Source organism: Bombus vancouverensis, chromosome 6 (genome assembly GCF_051014615.1).
Source record: "Bombus vancouverensis nearcticus chromosome 6, iyBomVanc1_principal, whole genome shotgun sequence".
In the NCBI taxonomy this organism is placed as follows: domain Eukaryota; kingdom Metazoa; phylum Arthropoda; class Insecta; order Hymenoptera; family Apidae; genus Bombus; species Bombus vancouverensis.
Window position 1 is genome coordinate 4,539,539 of NC_134916.1, and position 24,118 is coordinate 4,563,656.

At 30.9% G+C, this 24,118-nt stretch overlaps 3 protein-coding genes across 6 annotated transcripts in view; all 3 read right to left on the reverse strand.

Moving 5' to 3' along the window:
- RhoGEF2 (Rho guanine nucleotide exchange factor 2) overlaps positions 1-18,847 on the reverse strand; it is a 34,181-nt gene extending 15,334 nt beyond the window's left edge. Inside the window, exons 1-16 of one of the 4 annotated variants that reach the window (XM_033340857.2) lie at positions 18,427-18,847; positions 13,991-14,226; positions 12,870-12,919; positions 12,590-12,647; positions 7,909-8,147; positions 7,577-7,798; positions 6,701-6,949; positions 5,751-6,032; positions 5,588-5,677; positions 5,378-5,491; positions 5,192-5,290; positions 5,020-5,112; positions 4,754-4,947; positions 4,374-4,663; positions 4,083-4,259; positions 3,863-3,916 (exon numbers count right to left, since the gene is read on the reverse strand). In XM_033340857.2, the coding sequence (XP_033196748.1) occupies positions 3,863-3,916; positions 4,083-4,259; positions 4,374-4,663; positions 4,754-4,947; positions 5,020-5,112; positions 5,192-5,290; positions 5,378-5,491; positions 5,588-5,677; positions 5,751-6,032; positions 6,701-6,949; positions 7,577-7,798; positions 7,909-8,147; positions 12,590-12,647; positions 12,870-12,919; positions 13,991-14,162 (2,383 nt within the window). In that variant the 5' untranslated portion in view covers positions 14,163-14,226; positions 18,427-18,847. Of the gene's footprint in view, positions 1-3,862; positions 3,917-4,082; positions 4,260-4,373; positions 4,664-4,753; positions 4,948-5,019; positions 5,113-5,191; positions 5,291-5,377; positions 5,492-5,587; positions 5,678-5,750; positions 6,033-6,700; positions 6,950-7,576; positions 7,799-7,908; positions 8,148-9,334; positions 9,551-12,589; positions 12,648-12,869; positions 12,920-13,990; positions 14,227-18,426 lie in introns of those variants that run through there. The other 3 variants (XM_033340858.2, XM_033340860.2, XM_033340859.2) reach the window with 3 other exon arrangements.
- On the reverse strand, positions 491-3,845 carry LOC143302792 (uncharacterized). The gene is made up of 2 exons (XM_076619104.1): positions 1,429-3,845; positions 491-873 (listed from the first exon to the last, which is right to left on the reverse strand). The coding sequence occupies exons 1-2, from the start codon at positions 1,589-1,591 to the stop codon at positions 491-493; spliced, it is 546 nt and encodes a 181-aa protein (XP_076475219.1). The 5' UTR covers positions 1,592-3,845.
- Positions 18,848-20,022: 1,175 nt separating the features above from the next.
- On the reverse strand, positions 20,023-23,934 carry LOC117160274 (tectonic-3). The gene is made up of 8 exons (XM_076619122.1): positions 23,402-23,934; positions 23,065-23,325; positions 22,816-22,988; positions 22,372-22,731; positions 22,048-22,281; positions 21,811-21,970; positions 21,529-21,725; positions 20,023-21,447 (listed from the first exon to the last, which is right to left on the reverse strand). The coding sequence occupies exons 1-8, from the start codon at positions 23,487-23,489 to the stop codon at positions 20,362-20,364; spliced, it is 2,559 nt and encodes an 852-aa protein (XP_076475237.1). The 5' UTR covers positions 23,490-23,934; the 3' UTR covers positions 20,023-20,361.
- Between the last annotated feature and the right edge of the window lie 184 nt (positions 23,935-24,118).

The window sequence follows — 24,118 nt, forward strand, 5'->3', positions numbered from 1 at the left end:
CCCGTTCATGAGATATCTGCCGGAGAAAAGCCAAAGATGACGACAAAATAGCCACCCATATCATCTTCAATATTGGCTTTATAGACGCAGTGAAAATTTATGAACGTATCTGACGAGCAACACGCGGCAAGAATTTCTACTGAGTGGCTTGTTAAAGCTTCGCAATTCCTGTTTTTAACTTCTACGACTCCAGCGAAACGTTCCTACGCGCCAGAGAAACATTTCCTTCCGAAAGTTCACAACTTTCAATGTTACTAATAAAAATTTGATCAATCAGAGTTTACCATTGCCGTACAGATCAAAACTTTTAGAACGTATCCAATTTTATGAAAATTTGCAAAGATCGATAAGTAATCAAACAAATTGAATCCCTTCAAAAATATCGCGAATCATATAGAAGTAGTTACAAGACTCGAAAAAATACTTCAAATTTGATTTTCGATTTTATATTGATCTTCTTGTTTGATTTCTGATTTTTCGTTTTTCACATTCATCCGATACATTTATTTGGCAGACGCGAAAGACAAAACGAGAACTGTTGAAACAAACCTGTCTCTTTCTCTACACCAGTAATTTCCTTCAAACCGGTGTCGTCAGGCTTGCTCGAAGAATCAGTCCCATCGTAGAATACACTATCGTTCACGTTTTCACAACACGTTGATACATTTAGACGATCCAAACCAACGATCAAAGCTGTTTCTATAATTTTGCTCGGTTCGCGTGTCTTTCTCACAGCGGCAAAAGTCTCCCAAACTTTACCGGCAAATGAGCCTTTGCTCATGTGTGGCACCACGGTTCTCTGCTTGATCGTTTTCAGCTTCGTTTTCTTTGCAACTTTGTCTTTGCTTACTTTTTCGCGCACCACTATCGAACCTATTCCGATTGATATATTTTTCTAACGTTTCTCGCGAATCCAAACATTCATTGTAGAATCCATTTGAAATTCGAAGAATCTCCATTCGTGTTTAGTAGATACGTTATTATTTAATTAATTATTTCAAAAACTGATTCTGAGAACTGTGAATTCTTGCAATAGTTTATGAATCATAATGTGAAACATGACATACGCTAAAAAGTTACAAGCTACAACTTCTCATAATCAAATATTAAATAGTGAACTTCTATATTGATAAATTCTATTCACATTGGTATAATTAGTTTCTTTTCCTAAATTAATTTATCGCTACAATCTTTAACAATAGTATTCACTTAAAAATACATATCAGCACAAACTTTACTGTTTCAGTAATCTTCGTATTTCCTCATGAACGTTCCGATAATGATATCGAAACGACGATAATGAAAACCAGAATGTTTAGTCACTAGCATCACGTAATTATCAAAAAGAAGAAAAAATACAATAAAACGCGCCGCCTAGAGGAGGCTCTTCGATCCAAATGAATTATTAGATATTCACGCCATCTTTACCGTCACCCTTCAGCTTCCGATTGAATCTGTTCCTGCATCTTCCCGAGGAAAGCCTGAAGCTAGCAAAGCCAGCGATCAGGGGCGAGGGGTTGGTGGTCGTTGGGTAAGGGTTGCAGTCCGGTTCCCCCTGCAAGGGATCACGCAACTGTTGCACCTCGACCATGTGCACACCTCGATGTTTCACCACCGAGAAAATAATAATCGGGGTGGTTTCTCTACTTCTCGCGGCAACAACCGAGCTGACACTAATTTCCCTTGAAGCCGCTCTCGCTTCTTTTCCTCGGAGACTGCCGTTGGTTTCCGGTTAGACCCCACCAGACCGCCCCCCGCTCGTTTTACAACTACGTTCACGCGTAAGTGTATTCACGAATGTACAGGGTGTGCGTGTGATTCTGATTTTCAAATCCCTCCGACCTAACCCTCGGGGAACATCAAGGACGATCTTCACGTTCAAGATATTGATGTACTTAAAGTCTCTCTTAAAGGGTAGCTCTCTCTTGCTCAACTTTTCTTCTGTTACCTCTTACAGCGTCGAGAGATACTACTTGCCAGACCCCAGCTTTATTTTACTTGTTTACGTTGTTTGTTACGAGCGTAGAAACGTTAATGAGAAAAGTGATCGCTGTGGAATTCTTTGTGGCTTGTTGAGACCCTTTTTCGTTAATTTTGTATACGTAGTCGTTGGTTTTATGAATGGATACTTTTGAGAAATTTGCGGATTCGTATTTAACAGAGAATAGATTGTGATAACATGTACAAGGTTCTCTAAATATTATAAAATTCTTGAAAATTAATATAAGCAGTAAAAAAATAATAAGTGAACAAGTTAACAAAATGATAATTGAACTGTTACAAGTGTAACTCGTTTAATTTATATGTGCAATTTAGAAAACTTACAACAGAAAGTTTTTGTAAGATAGTTATACGTATTATCTTTAAGCAAACAGCAAATTGCTTATACACCCTGTATATAAATACAAATCTATGTGGTTGTGATTCTAGGCCTCTTCCCGCAGTTTCCTCTCTTCTCTGTTCTTCCTTCCTTCCTCTTCTCTTTTATAAATTCAGTAGAAAAGAGCGCAGTGCACAACCAACACAATTCGTTTTGCGAAACTTCCTTATCGGACAACGCGATTATTGTAACAACGAAACTTGATAAAAACCTACACTCCGTCTCAAACATATGAAATATCGATTATGTACTTCAACATTGACACTCTTCTCTTTAATTTTTTCTTTTAAACGATTGTACAAATATTAAAGAACACGAAAATATTGTTATTAATACGCATAACATTACATAAAATAATTACTACTTTTGATAGAATCGTCACTAGAAACGTGGAATAATCCTTAATATTTTTGTAGCGAATCGATGTATTTTTACAAAACTTGCATATATTCACGAAAACGTTTTATCAAGCCAACACACTATCAATTTAAAAGGCTGAGGAGAGGATGTCGATAAAGAACCATCGAGGGTCGTAACAAACAATTTTCAACGAATTTTTCAAGTGGGAATTTTTGCACAACTAACTTCATTACACTTCTTTCACCATTGGCGATATGCTTTAAATTATTTTTTAATGAAAGAGAATGAGAGTTATCATTAATTTACAATAAATGTTAAGTGCTTCCGACGAGACAAACAATCCTAACAATGGCTGACGCGTTCGTTAAGGAACGCCTCATTCGAAATGAAGACAGTAAACTACGAGATAACGGATAACATTAACAAAAAGGAAGAAAAATATATAGGCATCACACTTACATAGTTAAACAAGCATACGTAATTGTAAGTTGCAACGACAGTATGATGTACAACAAAACATTGCGAATTGATATAGATATTATCGTCGTGGAAAATGTATGTTTAACGAAAAGTTGAATTTATTTGTACTTTGTCACTCTGAACAAAGTACGTATACTTGTATTTGGCAGCACAAAATTATTTATGGTGCATCGTGTGCGGTGCAAAATATAGATTTGTTCTGAGAAATACACTAAAATTAATAGCATTTGGAAAGTTATCACGCTATGTAACGAATGAACTAATTAATATAGACGTATTCTTATTTTATATATAATATGAAAAAAAAAGATTTATTGTCGATTTTCCATGAATTAATATATTTGACTATCATGAGATTTAAAAAATTTTAGTATATTATCATATATTTAAAAATAAAGCAATAAATATGTTATTGTATACTACAAGATATAAAATATCAAAATTTATTTCCTTTGATTGGAACAAAATATAGCTATAAAACTTTGTAAACAACAAACAATAAATGATTAAACAATAAATCATAACGTTAACGCAACGGCGTATGTAGTTACAAACTCCATTGTTTTATACGATTGCTGCAGTTAAAAGTATATTTTTCTAATATTATTTCATTTAATAGTTTAATGCAAGTAGCAAACTTACCATTTTCACCATCAGTCAATGTACCAGTATCTTCCTCGTTCCTTTTAATCTTGTCTGTAACAATAAAATATCCTATATTATAAAAACAAACTATTAAAAGACAAAGAAGCCTACAAAATTCACATTTGTACATTTATTTACGATATACGTGTACATAGAAGGGAAGCAGTACAACAAATATTTCTGTCATAGAGTGTAATGTAAAATTCGAATTATTTACCATGAAACATGTGATTTTGAGGATGATGATGGTGTGATGATGGTGGTTTCCTTTCAGGCCTGATACGCTCCATTAATTTGCTTATACGATCATTGCCTCTTTCCTTTCTAACCAATGGTCCAGGACAATTTTCTTCTACTACTCGAACACATTGACGATGAACACTTAGAGAACAATCTGTAACAAAATGGAAAAGTTGCTTCAATTTTTAATTGTGTCGATATTCACACGTGATCTCAAATTTATATTTTCTAATTTTTAATTTAGTAATATCTATATAAATTTACACACCACTACATAAATATCCTTGAGGTCCAATTCCACCAATGATAAGTTGACAATGATTACAATAAGTAATAGTAAAGTATTGATGAGCTACAAAATGATGACCTCTGATTGTCATTTTTCTTGTTTTTCCTGTAAGCAGGCGGGCTTTGAGATTTGACTTATCTTTTGCGACAAAAGTAGGTACTCGATCAAGCGATACTGGTCGAACTTGAAAAATTTTTGTTAATATTGTTGCCAAACCAGCTGCTGTTGTGAATTGTCGCAAATCTACGTGTTCTTTTTCAATATCTTCTCTGAAACATTATATAAATAATAATGTAACGCTATATGCCATGATATGTTAAGAATTAAAACTATGTATATTTTTCTGTTAATGAACTTACAAATAAGGCTCCATTTTGGGTAAGAGGTATGTTTCTATGATTTTTGTTTCTCGCGCCTTATCAGATGCACTTTCATCCAACTGAGCGTCGCTTGGACCAAATAACGTACCTAATCCAGCAGTTCTCTTTTGTTGAAAGTCTGCAAGTTGCTCGTTTAGCTCTTCTTTTGCACGTGTACGAGCTTTCCAAAATATCTGCCAAGAATACAATATTTTATATAATCATATCCAGCAAACGATGCGTATATACTTTTGCATAACACATACTTTTCGTAGAATCTCTTCCTTATCAGATTCCTTTAAAAGAACGTCGTCTATTTCATGTGCTACATTTTCGTCTACATTATGCAGACGGAGAGGCTATATATAAAACGGTTTTGAGTTAAATATGATCCCCATATATTCAAGAGAAAAAAGATATCTTTTTCAAATTACTTACTGCACCAGGTACTAAAAAACTAGAATGAATTTCATATGCCCACTTCCTCATTTCTTTTGCATTGCCTTCTTTGTACAGATCCGTTACTAAGTAGAACAACTAAAATAATATAATAATTTAAACTGACTTTGGATAATAAAATTCAATATTCGAAGACATCACCACTATATATGACATAATACTTACCAGACTGGAGGGATCACTGTTTGACAAAACATAATTAATAAATACAGCAAGGTGTGCATGATGTCCCCATAATCGAGACAAAGATTTGAATGGTCCATGGTCTTCTAACTGTCCCTACAACGACAATTAACATAGCAATTATGAATCCATATGAATGATTTCATTTAAAATTAAAAACAAAGAACTATATATAAAATTTATAAAACTCACAACTTCTTGATCACTCATATCATCGTCTTCCATTGACATAATTGGCTGCTGTAATATTGGCAGTCCAGGAATGCCTTCATTTAATATTGTCTAAAGAAGGAAAAATACATTGGTAAGTATCACGGATTATTTAAGGAACTCAGCTTTTTGATTAAAAACTTACATCGTTAATAGTAGAACTGGAGGTATCATTTCCTGGACTAGCAACTGGATATGGTGGAGGTGGAGTTCCTGGAGGAGTGATATGAGGTAATTCATCTATATCAATGTCACTATGCCTTACATGCCTTGGAGGAGAAAGATCATTCATTGACTCTGATGCTATTAAACGTCTACTAGCTTCTGATGGAGAAATAGTTGTTGTTCCCAATTGTTCTGGACTGGATTTCGTTCGTTGATGTTTATTAAGTGAATTTGAGGAACCCAAATTTGCACCCTGTGAAAGCTATAAGGAAATTAAATACTTATTTATTAAATAATAGATAATCAGAACATTATATCAGTAAATTAAATACAAGAATAAACTAGAATATTGAGTGATTCATTATGCAGAAATACTATAAAATTGTACTATATGCATTTCATACCACACACCATAAGAATTGCTAAACACTGCAATCACAGTAAACGAAATAAAACATATACTTAACAGACAATGTTTAAAGGTACATAGTGCATAACCATAAATTTTTCTTAGATCACATAAAGTATATTTCAGTACATATCACAAACATACTTAAAATACATTACTTAATAAAATATATTACTCAAGCAACACTTCAATAAACAAGCACAGTTTCTGAAATGTAATATTTGTCATAAGTTTTTGATGGAACTACACATAAGGTATTTGCAAAAGAAGCAAAACAAAGTATTATTATAACATAGGTACTTGATTATTATTTAACATAATTGTGATAGATGTATTAAATGATATGAAATTTAATAGGAATGATATTTATAAAATATATTTTAAAATATAAAAGTATAAATTATCCAATATATAAATATCTGTTAAAGGTATTCACATTGTGATTCTGTGGTACTTCTCTTTTACCATGCATACATTGATATAAATTATTTATTTAATGACTTAGCGATTAAACTACTTACAGAGTTAGGTATGCCATGACTGGTGGTTGAGGGCGTTAAATGAGTCAACAGATGACGCTCCAGCTCCAACTGGGCTACGTGGTGCGTATTTGTAGTAGGCGGAGGTCTGGGAGGCAATGGTGGCGGAGACAGGCTTTGCATGGACAAGGATTTACGAGATGGTAGAGGCGGTGGTACATCACCACTGCTACTACTTAAGGGTGAATAATAACCCGGGGAACACGAGGTGTTTGTTACCAACGAGCAAAGCTGTAAGACACAACAAAAGCTGGTTAGATAAAGTTAGCAAAAGCTTAAATACATCCCTATATGGCTGCATTTGAAAATTTCAATTGTAATACAAGCACACATTGTATAAAAGTTGTATCTATACAGCTCAAAAAATATATGTATAAAAGCAGAACATAGGCTTTGTTATTTCTTGTTGTTTATCATAATATACTGTAAGCTATTAATAAATATATCAAAGATTACCGAACTACTATAATAATCAATGATTAAACTTATATTCATACTCTCATCATTATGCTTTCCATTCATAAAAATAAACATCTCAATAATATCATGCCGAGCAACTATTTAATACACTGAATAACATAAACTGGGACTGTCAAACACTGACATAAAAGCAAGACACAATAAAATATATAGGGACATAAGAAATGTTAATGAATGTAAGCGTTAAAACGAATTCACATCTTTATGAATAAGATTATGAATAATAACATAATATTTATGATGTAATATATGTATGAACAATGAACAATTATAGTTTACTGGTATAAAATTAATGCAGGATATTAATGCAGTAATTAGAAATTTTCAAAGTAACTTGAACATATTATTAAAGCATACCATAAGATTAAAAAACCATACCTGTTCATTGGTTGTAATAGCAGCTAGCTGGTCCTGCAGAGTGCGTACCCTCCTTTCGGCGCCCGCTAGTTCTGTTTGTCGTGCTACAACATTAACATTACTACTACCAGTACTAGCTTTCGCGAGTTCGCTGCGAAGCTTATCAACGTAACTTTGTTCTTTCTCCAACATAAGCTGGAATGTATGAACGCGCTGAGTTTCCAATTGCCGTTTTTTCTCATGCTAAAATATAAGAAAAGGATTTGTATTATATTATACTTTTATTATATTAAAAAGCTATTGAATCCAATTCATAAATCCCTTCGTAAATAAAGCAAAAAATATCGACTTACATCAACGGGTTGAGGTCCTGTAATACGTGCGTTACAAGGTGCACCGGTCGCTGGAGCAGTCGACGCCCTGAGTAAGGAAGTTGCCGGTTGCGAGGGTGATACCATCGTGGTACCGGCTGATAAACTAACTGGTCGCTGGTGTCCACCCGCCAAACCAACTTGCAGCCCTGTGGCCGTCGTTGTCGCGCTATTCGTTGCAACTGGCTTCTGCTGTACCGTCAGTACCACCTGCGTCGAAGCTGCAACAAGGGTTCAAGGACGATGATTAGTCACCTTTCGCATACCTCCGCCGGTCCTTCCCCCGCGTTTGACCCTCCACCTTTCTTTTGAGACTTGCTCGAACAGTCAGTACTTGTATTTTCTTTCACAAGAATTTAGATTCCTCTCGACTATTAAATGTTTTCTATGGATAATCTGTGTACACTAAATACTACGTAATTACGAAAATTTGTCAATTGGAATCATCAGTAATATTGTACTGTACTGATTTTAAGATTTTGACATGCCTTTATGTTTAATGTAAATTGTGTGTTTTGTTTTTTAATTATTTGTATGTATTTAATAAACGATCATGCGATCGTTGATACGCAATATCTGATAAGTAATCTGAAAAGTACAGGTTGTGTATACGCTATTGCGACAACCAAATGTTCATTAAGAAATCGTAAAGTCATATAGCAAACTTGTAAGCAAAGAATTGAAAGTAATCTTGGTCGTGGCTATAATTAAAATATTCTTCAATGAGTATATATATATACTTTGTAAAGGATTAAACTGTTAAAATTTATCGATGACAAATTTTCGATAGACCTAAAACTACTTATCCAAACAGAGTATAAAGGAATTCCTAGATCTCTTATCAGACAAAAAAAATTGTAATAGTGAATAAAAATGTAAACAGAATACATTTATCATGAATAGAATGTTTATATAGAACTAACTACAAATCTAGTCTCTGCTTACGCCGTCAATGACTCATTCCTACGCTCAGCTGAGACGTATGACGTCATTATATTTTTCTAATTCTGGAAATGCATATCCGTATCAGAAAATTAATTAACAAAACCGATATCAAAATCTCAAATCCGATATACAAATCCGCAACAACAGCTTGGATTTCGAAAATGCGAGTGTATCGTGGTATCTCTTCCTCAAAGTTGTTGCCTAAACAAGCACTCCGAAAATATGCACAACTTGCCAAATATTTGCATTTTTATGGATTCAGAGAATATATATATTACTCGAGGAACCTGCAACTTTACACAGTTTGTAACGGATGCAATTTCGTGTTTCTCTGATACGAAGGAATCACAAATGATCGTACGAGAAATAAGTAAAATTCCAAAGAACAATAATCCATGTCCTAACGGTAAAATTACATAATTGCGAACATGAACGTAAACGTTTCAGAAGAAGCTGAAAATACCAGAGTACGCTTTCGCACGAGCTTTCTTCCAAGCTTGCCTGAGGTCATACGTGGTTCGCGTCTTCATATAGATACACAACGTCGACGAGAACAAACACGTTCGAACCGGTAAATCGATCTTTCAATGAAATTTTGGTATCAAGGATTCGAGGATGTACAGTTTCACGGAGAGATATCACGCGCATCGAGAGCCGTGTCGTCTGCAAAACTGCGTAAAACGATTGGCGATGACCGAGGCGATACGTGGAGCAGTAAAGACATTCGTACCGAGAAACTTGGCCCCAGGTACGTGTATTAATATGAATGACGAGATTCTTATGTTTACACGCGCGTATACGACTAATCCTCGATATATGACCAGATCTCGTCATTTGACTATATGCTATAACACCTCGGTAAACCCACTTTAATACTATAATTCGTTTCTGCAACGTAAAAATCTCGATAACTGGGAATTACTAGGAAATAGATCTACGGATGTTTTCCTATCGTAACGATGGAAATCTCCTACGTGTGTGTTTTGTTTTTCAGCAAAGTTTACTTTTTGTCTTTTATTACAAGGTATTGCTGTAGTTATTTTTAGTTTCAATTATTTTTTTAGACAATTTTTTATAGAAAACATTTCAATTTTTATGAATGAAGATACGTTTTGTTTACGATAAGAAAGTACATAATTTCCTTTTACACCTAATAATCAAATTTCTTAACCAAAGAACTTTAATTTATAAAATAAAAAAAAGCTTATGATACAGGATTGGATTTCCTTCTTAAAAGATTAGAATTTTCCTGAAACTTTATATAAACTTTATATCTGGTAAAATTAAGATGACCTTTCTTTCCATTTTTTTGTATGATTGAGTACTTGAAACGTCATACAAATTAGCATAATGATTTGGAAAATCCCGAAGGAAAGATTGACTCAGCTGTAAATGGCAGTGATTTAACGGTCAGTTAAGGATCTTCTCGTATTCTGCACATGAACGCCATTCCTCATAAAACTATCTTTATTTATTTTCACAAGACAAAAGTTACTTCAACCAGTAAAACGTTCTAACACGGTTAATTCCCGTTAAAATACTCATACTAGTCTATACCCTGTTTGTTCTCGGTAATTCTCACGCTGAACATCTGCAAGTTTTCTAATTTCCAAATCCAAATTATTTTACCGATACATCTTTAGAAGTGCGTTTATTACACGGAAAAACTTCACAAACTTTGGTATACTGTTATGATTTGGTATGCAAATGAGATTTTTATTGTATTTGTTAAAAAATGTTTGTATTGGATCGATTTTAAATATTCATGAGTCTAGCGAAATCTGAATACGTGTAAGAGTTGCTGCCTTATGAAATGATTAAGTAGGACAGTTAGCGTACTTTGGAAAGTTATTAGATTTGGATACACAACACCATCTCACATTCAAAAAGTGTTAGATTACGCGACATATTGCATCCGGTTTCGAAATCTTTTACATGTTACAAACTCTTTTACAACTCTCTAATTATTTATTTTACTTTTGAATTATTAGCTAGCAATAATGATTACAGAGTGAATACAAATATACAAATGAACACGACATAAAAGGAAAACTATTTGCTTTCTACACAAAGAAATTTATTTTACTTCAGTATCTCAAGGAACTAATCGCAACGTGATAAAATAAGAGGGAATAACGCAACCTGAAACAACTCTCGTTTCATTTTGTTCACGCGTTATGCCTGAAACGTAATAGAATTTTGTGGAATTACAGCACAGTTAAAACTACGATGGAAAAGACACGTTTATAGTCATTGTGTTGTACCTGAATTGTTAGGAGGAGGAAGATAGACTCTATGAACCAACCGTCACCGCTATAAACTCGCATGCTTACATCACTGGAAACGTCGCCACAGAAGCTTCGTTGACGTCGGTATATCCAAGATAAAATCACCGACAATCATTCGTGATCTTTATAAATGTCTCCTTTCTCAAATACAACAAACAAACTTAACTCTTCTTTTTCGATTTTTTGTAATATATAAACGTTGGTCATGCGTCATTGCACTTGACATATCTCTCTAGATACTTGCTTTAATTTATAGAAAAGACAGAGACAGATTGCTCGATGGAGTTTCGCATACTCAAACGTTGATTATCCTAACTACACGTAGAATGAACTTCCTTTCGCAAGCCTCCGCGCTTCCTTCTTTTTTTACGCAATGTCTGTGATACAGCTTCAAATTAAATTGCATTGCCCGCTCAAATCGATGAGCTTTACGGATCAATTTCGATAAAAGCTTTCCAGGCATATATACCCCGACAGGTTTTGATCAAGCACCAGTTTGAGTATGGAAAAACAAAAAACATTGAAAAGCAATATGAGGTTTGACTCTACTTTTACTCGATTTCGCTTAATTGAACAGAGTTTTGTGAGAGCTAGAATAAATGAATCGTAATGTAATTCAATAAAATTAAATTGCAGTTTAATCTTGTTCAGAGAATCATTTATATCAATAAGATATCAATTATAGTTCTATTAGATATACAATGATTTATTCAATTTACATTTCTTTCTTTTAATATCTAATTAATATTCTAAATACAAGATGCTTTTATTATCTAAAAATAATTAACCATTTTACCCTTCTATCTCAATTTGTTACTTTGAAGATAATTCTTTTAAAACATAATACCTAAGTACTTTATCTACTTTTATAAAATACAGGTCAATGGCCTGGCCTATACTAAGCTAGATTGAATTATACGCACCCCTTGTGATGATCAACGACACATAAGAATACCTTAGAAAGTATGAACTACCCCATGTGTGTTTATATTACAAGTTTACTAGACTGACTACGTAAAAATGCTCAATCGACGGGAAAATCCTATCATGGAGAAAAAATGTTCTTCCCCTTTGTATTCGTGAGTATATAAAGGAAAACTAGAATAGGAAATAATATTGTTATTAATAAAATATTAAGCGATCAAATTTTGATTATATTAAACAATAAAAGATAATGAATATCATTTGGTACAAAACCGAGATCTTTCTATAATCTCTCTATAACGGAATTGATACTTTCCGCTATTGATAATGAAAAGTACTTTGAAACGTTTTAACATTTAGATAGTGTCCGATTCTATAATATGTCGGTCTCTTCACAGAGAAACATTTATTCCGTTTCGCTGCCAAATAACGTACCCACGTCTTGGAAATAAAAGAGAAAGAACAAAAAAGAGGTCGTAGAAAAGAAAGAAAGTATGTAAACTTACACTTTATGAGCTGTACAACATCCGTATGCGTGGACTGCATTACATTCACGCCGTTAACCTGGAAATACCAATCATGGTTATAAATAGTGAAAATATATCGCAGCAAATACACATTTTATAGACGCAAGTAATTTAAATTCACACATGGTACGCGTTTATTGATCGTTTAAATTTTCAAAAATAAATATTTTGATTCATAATTTACATTCGCTCGATAATTTCACTGGAAATATCTTAGTTAGTGTTACTTTGTGATAACGTAAATTCGAAATAGGCTCACCTTGATGATTTTGTCGCCCGCGTGAAGGCCAGCTCTCGCGGCTGCACCGCCTACAATATATCATTGTTTGCTTTTAACTCTTTTCTTTATCGAGACATTTAAGTATTAGAAAAATTTGCGAACAATTTAATAACCATTTCCTTAACCAAAATTATACCTTAACTTCTATCACTTTTTACAATTTGCAGACAATATTTGGAATAAAGATTGAATAATTTTCTGATACAAATACAGACATGATGCAAAAATAATTTTGTATGTGAACCATTATAAATTTTGTGCATTGAAAAAAAATTCTTTATATAAAAATTGGCACAGATTTTATATTATGTTATTTGTAAATAAATTGATAGTATTTCTTAAAAGATAAAATTTTTATCGTGAAAACATACATTACAATGTTGGTTTAAACGTAGCCTAAATTGTTTTACATCCCATTAATTAAATAAATTAATTTTAGTGGTAAATGTGTTAAGTATCTGAATATAACTCGATGAAATGTCATCACTTTATATTACTCAGGACAATTAGTATCATACTAAGTAGTAGTAGCGCTTGTATTATTAATACACTCTAACTTGTAACATCAGTATTGTGTGAACTTACTGTTACAATTAAATAAATACAATTAATAAATTAAATGTAATTAAAAGAAGATGATAATACGTTGTTCTGAACAATAAGAACGACTACTTTTTTAAACAGTAAATTATAAGTTTCAACAAAATACCTGAAACATAATAACAAAATTAAGGACACTAAATTCGCTCTAATATTCAAACCAAATTAAATTTGCATAATTTATTAAAATTTTCGCAACAAAATATAATAAATAATATAAATTCAGTATATTATAATAATAGCTCCACTGGTTCATATCTTGCACATCATTATTTAAAATATTCACTAAAAATACTCAATATATTCTGCCAGTATAATTTCCACCATCTATTTCAATCAACATATGTAATATCATATCCCTAAACCCTTTTGTTAAAGCCACCAGTGAAATCGATTCTATCATGATTATTATAATCCAATGTATTAACATATTTCTAAACTGTTCTTTTTTAAAAACGAAAAACTGACTATATGCGAATGTTAAAACTCCAACAACACACCTTCCTTCACAGATTGAACATAGACAGGGTTATCACCGGAGACTTTCATCCCGTATCCGGCCTCGTCCTTGTAGACGACGAGGGTGGCAACGGGTGCTGGTTCGACGGTTCCACCCCCGGCGGCGCCTCCGCCACCCCCGACGCTGCGTCGCAACGCCGCCGTTCCATTCATCCCTTCTTCGATCTCCGCCTGGCCTCCCCTCACCTCTGCCCCAGCTGCAGCACGACTGTATGACCTGCAACCAAAATGAAATAATATTAACAACTTTCCGAAAGTCGAATAATCGTCATTCGATAAACTATTGCTTTTTTTTCAATTATTCTCTTTCTTTCTGCGACTCGAACAATTGCTACGAGAAAAATAAAGCTTCTGCGCGAAGAGCAGGAAAGTAGGGAGAAAATACAGTTGATGGGAAACATCGATTTCGTAGACCCTTTTAAACAGCAGAGGTAGGAATACGAGTTTTATCGTGTTTTTAACCCCTTAAGAGTTCACTTCATTTTAGCAAGATGCGACAATATTTTTTTTAGTTCGTTATATAAATGTTTATAGAAATGTAATAAAGAAGATTTTCTGGAAAAATGATAGTTTTGTATTAATAATAAGAGATTGTATATATATGCAATCCAGTTACATACGTAATATTACAGAAATAGAATGTTAAGTCACGACAAATGAAATATTACAGAGATGGATTTTAAGTGAATAGAACTATTAATGTTGATATTGGCTTTAGAAGAATGATAAAAAGAATGTTGTATATGTTATAGTGATAATTAATATTCTATCCTTAAATATTGGATGGATGAAATTAAAATAACAAATAAGATTTACTATCACATAAGATTAATAAATATTGTAGATAGTCGACTATTTGAAAATTAAGATTTTTTGGAGAAAACAATAAAAGAAAACATAAGGAAACTTTCAGTGTTTAATAATTTAACATGTAACAAAATTTTCTTTCCACCAGAATTTTTTCAAGTCCGAAAATCTGCTCTTTGAACTTAATTCTTTCTACGGAAGTTACGTAATCATTGGATCGTAATCTTTTTCACTTGTAACATTACCTCAATGCAAAATCGATAAAATATGGAAATTATCTAATATATAAAATTCTATAAATTTATTCTACTGATTTACAAACAAATTGAATAAAATCTGTAAAATTATCTAAAATACAATTAAATTTGTCGAATACAAAATATTTTGATTTAATTAACAGATCATGATTTAAAATGAGGGTATGTATCTGAATTAAAACAACTGTTATATTTTGAAGAGTAATTGCTCCTTAACGAATGCAGGATATTTGATCATTTACGGCGTACGAAGCTAATAAATAATCATGTCCCCTTATCAACGGGATTATGTCTATCGTTGCTGTGTACTTTCACGAGCTTATAATCATATATATATTACGTCCCTGTTTAATTATTATTATTACTGCGTCATCCATAAATATCCCGAATTTATGTGTTTTACAATTTTCAATTAATTGTCATATAATAAAACCTAAAGTAATGAAACTTCTTAAGAACTCTTGTTAATGGAACAATGTAAAATTGAAAAAATGAATCGTTATTTAATTCTTTAGTAATATAAGATGCTTTTTAGAAATAACTAACGCGCTCAATAAAATCTTATTAAAAAAATATCTTCTCTGTTTATCTTATTTAAAAAAAAAAAACAATCAAAGAATTAAATTTCTACATAATATTTATTACATATAAAAGTGTCGTATGTAGAAGACGTGTCTTCTAAGAAGTACTCAACTTTTACAAGATTTATTCATACTTTCAGCAGTAAAGACAATCTATTCAGATTTATTATTAACTGTCCCATATAAATAATAATTCTAGAAGATTCTAATAACTATGATAATTATATAGTTATGACTATAAAAACTTATCGAATCATTGGTGAAGCACGATTAGAAAGAGTTAACGATTCGCTTTGTGCACATCGTAATTCTTTAAAAGAGAACTTTTATATCGAGATGTTTATTACACTTGTATTCTTACAGATAAATCTCTAGAATCCAATACTTTATCCATTTTTTCTTTTTCGATAAAAAATTGTTTTCCTATAGAAGATCGATAATCACATCAGGACATATTCGATGTTATTATATACTTGTTATTCTTAAAATAGCACAAGACTGGCCTACTAGATGCATATTTAACCCTTATCCGACTGAAATATTTTAAGAACACGTCCCACTGAAATTTGTCCAGTGAAGACAAATAAAATAAAACTGTATACGACATTTCAGTTTATATACGCGAGAATCGTATCGTTTCTTTTGACAGAAAATGCGTGTAATTAATTAACTTCTAATAAACAAATAACTCAATGATACCATAAATACAGTTTTGAAAATTTAATGATTTGTCAGTTCTCATTAATAAGATGGTTGAGCATAAATTTTCATATTATGCTCCTTTATAGTTCGATTATTATGGCTACTGAAGCTAGTTTAATAGAACGTAAACAATAGAATAATAATTGCTTCTTTACTGACGAAGTAGATTTTTTGTACAAATAATTTCTTTATTGCTCCGGCAAATATTATTATCATGCTAAAAGTAAGCAAATTGATTTCATTAGCATGAAAATTATTTTATATTTGATTTCGTGAATTTTCTCGTTACATTTTCAGAAAAAAGCTTTTTATTTTTTGTTTTTGTTCCACGATATCGATCATTATGTAAAATAATAAAAAAATGTTTAAAGCACATCCGACTAAAAAGAAAAAAGGTTTTCTATAAATGCCTAAGTATGAAACGGTATAACATTACTGAAAATTAAATGATAATTAATTCTTTATAAGTGATATACCGTAATATAACATAGTGTTCAAAGTAGTTAATGCACTCGATGCCTAGTTTAAATTAAGGACGAGAACATTTCAACGCGATTTTATTCTTTTGCCCACAAATTCTTCTAAATATCTAATGGAACTTATGGTAATCTGTAAATAATTTTATACCTCATTAAAGAAAGTAACTGCAATTATTACAACTCGTAATTTAATTGAGTTGGTCGTAAATTATGTGATATTATACACCATAATTTAAATTTTAAAAAATCAAATATTACGTTAATAAATAATAAGCTATGATAATAAAACAAGAACTTAGAATATAATATAGAATATTATATAGATTTTAAAAATAATATTTCAAAATAATTACAATGAGTTATGAGTTATGAGTGCGAGAAACGAAAATTACTTTTTTTGTAATAGTTGCATAGGAAATTACCATAAAATCACCATATAATTAAAATTACCATGACAGATAAAAACCGAGGAATAAAAATCTTATAAATTACTTATTAAATTATATTATATCGTAGTACATATTAAAAGTATTCGTCATAAATAGCAAATATAGTCATCGAAAATTTTCAATTTTTTATTTAAACTTGGTGATACATCACATCAATTTATCGTAAGGTCGGTTTAGTAGTAACTTCGATATCATATTGGTAATTAACACATGTTTTGTGCAAAACATGAGCCGAATCCTCTTACGACGAATTTTGAACGAATCGTACGCAGTAATGACGTTCTGAACAACTTTTTTTCTTGTTAACCATTGTTACTATCAAGATCACCAACTTATTAAATCACTTTTTCGTAACGAACGATTATAGTAAATATTTAATTTGTGATAAATTTTGTTTTTTTTTTGGTACTTATAAAAATTTAATATAAAATATTTCTTTCTTAAATGTCGTCTATATATTATAAACGAAATATTACTCCTCAAAGAAGTGAAAACATTTGCATAAAATGCAATATTAAAGTTAGTATATAGATCATTATATTTAAGTAGAATAAACAGAAAATGCTGATTCCAAAATTTTCTATATATTTATTCCTGTCAAAAATCATGTTGAGGATAAAATAAACAAAGTTCCATAAGACATCAAATTAAACCGAAATATTTTTCTTCTAACAACGCACTATGATTAAATTTCATTACTAATGTTACTGCCATATTTAGTTTGCTTATTCTCGTCCCTGAACTGTAAGACTTTTTATGTCGAGGTATCGTAAACAATAGAATTACGCGGATAAGAATTATATTAAAGCAATGTTAAAAATCGAGGGTTTATTTCAATAATACATTGCAACAGTCATTGACGATCGTTAAAGGGCCGCCAATTGGAAATTATACGATTCTAAGAAATTATAAAACAATGACAGCAACTAAAATTGAAAGAATATGTCAAAGAAAAGCTAAGAAACCATATATGACATCATGTTAATCGATATAACAGGTTAATAGGTCAGTCGGTTCTTATACTTTGTAAGCACAAGGAGCTATAGAAAAAGACAATCGAAAAAAGAGAAAATACACGAATATACGGTTTCAAGAATATCTCGTGAATAGGCGTACCGAAGATAGAGCAAATACATACATACCTTTCATTTAATCTATTTTGTAGTGGAACGAATCTTGTACAAAACACTAGTGACGGAATAGAAGCGCAACAAAGCGAGATATCACTTCACCTTGGCACTATATTCCACAAGAATTATATCACAATTGTCATAACAAAAGAACACATATGAATATGGCTGGTGACGGGTAATTATTCTGCCTCTAGCACTTTCACGGCACATTTTGATATCTCTTGATAATACATGATAAGGGAACTATTTGGTAAAAAAAGAAAGAGCACTTCTGTACTAGTTGTACAAACATGCACGCACCATACGTGAATACGAAGGCACTGATTTTTTTATAAAATACACATTCGATAAAACGAAAATACACTACTAACAAGTGTCAGCCATCTTGTATTGGAGCCAAGCACAACCCAACGTCCCATAGTGCAACACGACAGCTGCAGGAGCTCGTACCATAGACATATAGCTCGTACCAAGTTTATAGTGGCAAGATTTTAGAGAAGAGACAAACCAAGTTTGATTGGCGAACGATTTAAACGGACGACTCGCATTGGTTAACGTTACATTAGTGAATTTTCTTTCATATTATGATGATTCTTTTGAAATGCGTTTGATGCAGTTTTTAACCAATCATTTAATATTATTCTAAAATATTACTGAATCATTGGATAATGTATCTGCAATAATATGCACATAGATAAAGATAAATGTTATTAAATCGTTGACTAAACTTTGCAGATTTCTTACCGGAAAATATTTATTAAAATATTTTTTCTCAATTGAAATAATGATCTCTAGCTTTTATTACCTTTTCTTATTTCCACAATAGAAAAATGCTTATTCCTTGGATGTGAAAAAATTATCAATTCAATTCTTCACTTCATGGTCATTTTTGATGAGCTACACTTTCAAATCGTTGCATTAATTGAAACAGGTAGTTGTCCAAAGGTACACTAACTGAGGAGTAAGCAAGGTGAGAAAGAACTCATCCCGACTTTGATATAGTTTCAGAGGTGGTTTTAATAACGTGCAATCCAGCATTATCAAGCTGCAACATTACTTCTGACCGCTTTGACACCAGTAACAATAGAAAAACGTTTCTTCTTTCATTTTCTTTTCATCAATTGGTGACTGCAAAGTGCAGCTTTGAATGTTTTACCAAGCATCAAATATTCATAATAAATTACACTTTTTCCATTCTACGGTAGACAGGAAACTACTTTATGATCGTGGATGTTGTATCTTGGAATATATGAAGTATATTTGCATCCAAATAACTTCGTTTGTAATAATGTATCCACTTTTCGTCTCATGTGATAATGCAACTCAAAAACTTTTCTTTTTGAAAAACGGAAATGGCTAATTTTCGAGAAACGGAACAAAATCGGCGCGAAATATAAACTGCTATAGCCTATCAGCATCTACGAGTGATTCGCAGGACTTAGTTAACGACGTCATACATTTGAATACAAAACAGAAAAGATTTTGATTCAGGAACAATAGATCCAGAAAAAAATTTTTTAATTACATCGGCGATAACAAAATATTAAAAATTAAAAAATATAAATATATGTATATTTTCTATTACTAGGGGAATGAAACGAGCTATTACAAAGCATTTTCCATTTATTTATTTTAAACACACATTGTTTCATGAGTAAAATAAATTAAATGTATCATAAAATAGCAGTTTTAGTATTTTATACGATTTCTCCTTCTTTTATTTACAAATGTAAAATTACTTTTATTCTATCCCATGTGCATAATTTAAATTGTAATATGTGTCTTATGTACTTTGATAAAACATACATTTTGATAACAAATTGGTGTAATCATTGAGATTTTGAAATCAATAAGATAAATTGTACAAAATCACACTTTTAATATTATAGTAAATAAATATGTATCCTAAGTACAAAAATGTAATATATACTTTAATGATTAAGATCAGTAAGATAAATTGTGCAAAGCTACAGTTGATATTATACTGATTAAAAAGATACTTGACTTAATACAGGTTGAACTACTCAAAAAAGGGTAAAAAAAATCATATGGCAAAGTAATATCTAAGTTAGGTCCTCCTGCAAAGTAATACTTTGATGGCTTCGATATATCATGAAATGTAACATAACTAATAATGTCTGTTTTAAGTATATCTGAACAGTTTTCGTATAAACACTTAGACCAAGACATATTGAATTCTGCAGAAAATTTAATACCAATCCCTACTATAATGTAATTGTTTAATGTCTCGGATTTTTTTAAAGCAGAATATAAAATGTTTAAATGTACAGATGTTATTAGTCCTGAACAATATAAACGACCATTAACAACCTGTGCTACTGTAACATTTTGTGGTATCCTATCCAGTAAAATTTGTGTCCAATCAGTGATATCATTGCTGGAAAAATTGCCTGTCTTTGCAACATAAATATTGTACTGGTCTGTTTGTGTAACATTAAATAGAGAATCTTTCATTAAAAAATGCATAGTAAGATTTTGTAACTTTATACAAGACATTGTATTAAAATTATTAGTGTGTATAAATACAGAGCACTTTAGCTTAATATCTTCTCCAAAGGTAAGAGTATACCTATCGATTTTATTACATTCGCCAGCTTTTGTAGCTATAGGTAATGTCAAAAAACTACTAGTTTTATTAAAATTGATGTATTTAGTTTCCACCTTATTAGTCTTATTTATTTTTAAGGTGCCAATAATTAACGGCCTTCCAATAATATAACCAGGATTACCACTCAGAAAGAAGCTTTTCTCTTTATCCAATTCTGCCCATTCATAAGTTACTTCAAATTGTTGATAAAAATGTCGAGAAACATTACCTATGTTAAAATATACGTCAACATTATTAATTCCCATAGAGCCATTGTGAACAATCAAGTACTTTACACCTGTTACAATGTTATAACACTTTCCATTGGAACATGATCCTAATACAGTATTATTGCTACAAGATTTCCAATAATGTTTACAATAATAACTAGTTAAAGATAAACATACATTTTGGGGGCAAACCTGGAAATTATAAATTTCAATGTTATTAACTTTTTTATTGGATATATAACTTTTTAGAAATAGTTACTATCTTTTATATACCTGATCCAATACTTGAATATATGTTTCATTTAATAAATGAGGAGATACTATAACTGTAAAATTATTAAATGCCATAGGAAATAAAAACTTATTTGTGTTAATTAATTCAGTTTGCAAGCACTGATCTTTCCAACCATGAAGATATTTTAAAGTTTTCTTAAAAGAACACAATGGAGTAAATCCAGATTGTAGTATTTCTAAATTTATAAAAAAGAGATATTGATAAAGAAATATTAATTTAATAAGATTTTAATATACTAATAAAAGTAACGTTATATATACCAAAAGGTTGAATATAATTATTATATACTATCCATATAACACCATCATCTTGATAATGACTAAAAGTATTATATCCAGGTACATGTAATTGGTCTTCCCATTTCCAGGTCGGTCTATTTGAATTTATTGCTTTCCTTAAATCTTTTTCGGTTTTTATATCCTATATAAAATAAAGTAAAATAAAAATTATAATTTTATAGTAAAATGTAATTTGACATGTATACATACTAATCTTACCAATTTATTGTTAATATCATAAGTAGGTGGAAGATTATCATATAAAATACAAAAGAGATTATTTGCCAATTTTTCAAGTATAAATGGAGTATTATTTCGTTGTATAAAATTTCTATTATAACAATAACGTTTATCAAATAATTCTGGTTGATGACTTTCACAGTATGAAAACACAGTAAAATGGAAGCTGTTACAATCTTTGTCACAACAGCAATTAATGTCACAAGATGATATCTATTATATAAACAAAAAATTTTAAATTAACTTAAAAAAATTACGTGTTTAATCCTAAATTGTATAAGGTATTAAAAAACAAAAATTTACTGTTAAATCACATTCACATATATCAGAATGCATTTTATATACACTTTGGTTTCTGAATTCATTATTGAACTGTATTTTATGAGGCATCTCTGTTGTTGGTATTATTTGAATTTTTGGACTTTGCGTTGGATACATAGAACTACTGATAATGTTATTAGTTGTGTTATAAATATTTTCAGCAGTAGTTGAAGTTTCTTCTAAAATGTCCTTTTCTATTAGTTCATCACATTCTGTTTCATTCATACATGTAAATATTTCTTCAAGTTTCTTTGCATATATTGATTCATTTAATATAAGGTATAAAACCATTAACATAAATTTTGTTGTAAACATGTTGACTTTTGTTTCTATATGCTTTATAATTTAGGATATATTTATTGACAAATAAATTCCTATTCCATGTTCTTTAACTATACGATATATTGAAATAATGTACATTCATACATGACATCCATATTTTTCAAAATGTCGTGCAATTATATGCAATTCAATTTTGACTGTACCCATACTTTCTGTAAGTAACTCAAATCTATCCAAGGAATTAACTAAAACACTTGGTGATTTCAATTGTAAAGTTATCCCCAAAAACTTATCTCTTAGTCTATCTTTCCAATTACCTATATATCAGGAACAAAATAAACATGAAATATAACAAGGTATTAATAAAATTTCATTAAAAAATATTCAACCTACCAATTGGTTTCCACGTATGACACTTTATTGAATGCAATCCAGGAGATAAAGGGATATTACAAACACCATACGACCCAAATAATACTCTTCCATGTGTATCTCTATGAAATATCTGTAACAAAAGTTTTGGTGAATTTTGAAGAGTTTGTGTTGTATAGTGTACATCTATGGGATGGTCCCAAACTGGCTTATTTGTATATAGATCACAACTTTCTTGAGTTTGTCCCTCTTCACAACCATCTAAAATTTTCCATCCACTACCTATGAAAAAAATAAAATTATCAAGTATATGATAATAAATAATAATAAACGTTTTATAAGATAATGATTCCATTACCGGCGTGAAAACTCCACTTGCATAAAAGTCGTGTTTGTGTGAAATCTTTTGCGGACGAAATTCGACCAATTATATGCAATTCAGCCATTCCATAAGATCATTTCATTTTATTACATATTGTAATGAATTAATAAATTGGTGTCATATGTGGCTTTAAACATACCACGCTTGTATGATGTAGTACACATATTTTGTAACAAAAGTTTTGTTAGTATGTAATCATTGTTCGTTATTGTATTTCTGATCAATACATTCTTTTCTTTATCTCCAGAACATAAGGATTACGAATGAGAAGTTAAAAATACTAGTTCAAATAACAAATTAAAGAAATATATGTGATACTATTATACATACACATATCTTATTCAAACAATTGAAAATAAATAAATGATCATTCAATCTTTGAATTACAAATGTATTATGATACATTTGTTGACACATTCAGGGTGCGGTGTGCGGTGCATCATATAAGTGCGCCCTCTTGTCAAGTTTTAATTATATAGTGCATCATAAAATTTTCAATTTTATTTTTTTCAATGTTATACATGCTGTAAAGTCCTATAATGTTAAATGTAGTATATTTAATATTTAAACATTTTATCATATATTATAGATTGTATTAATTTTTATTACAGATATCTTTTATCATAAACATTCTGTAAAATCGAAAGTATTGTATCGTTTTCTTTCATGTTTCTCCCAGATTTCTACAATTAT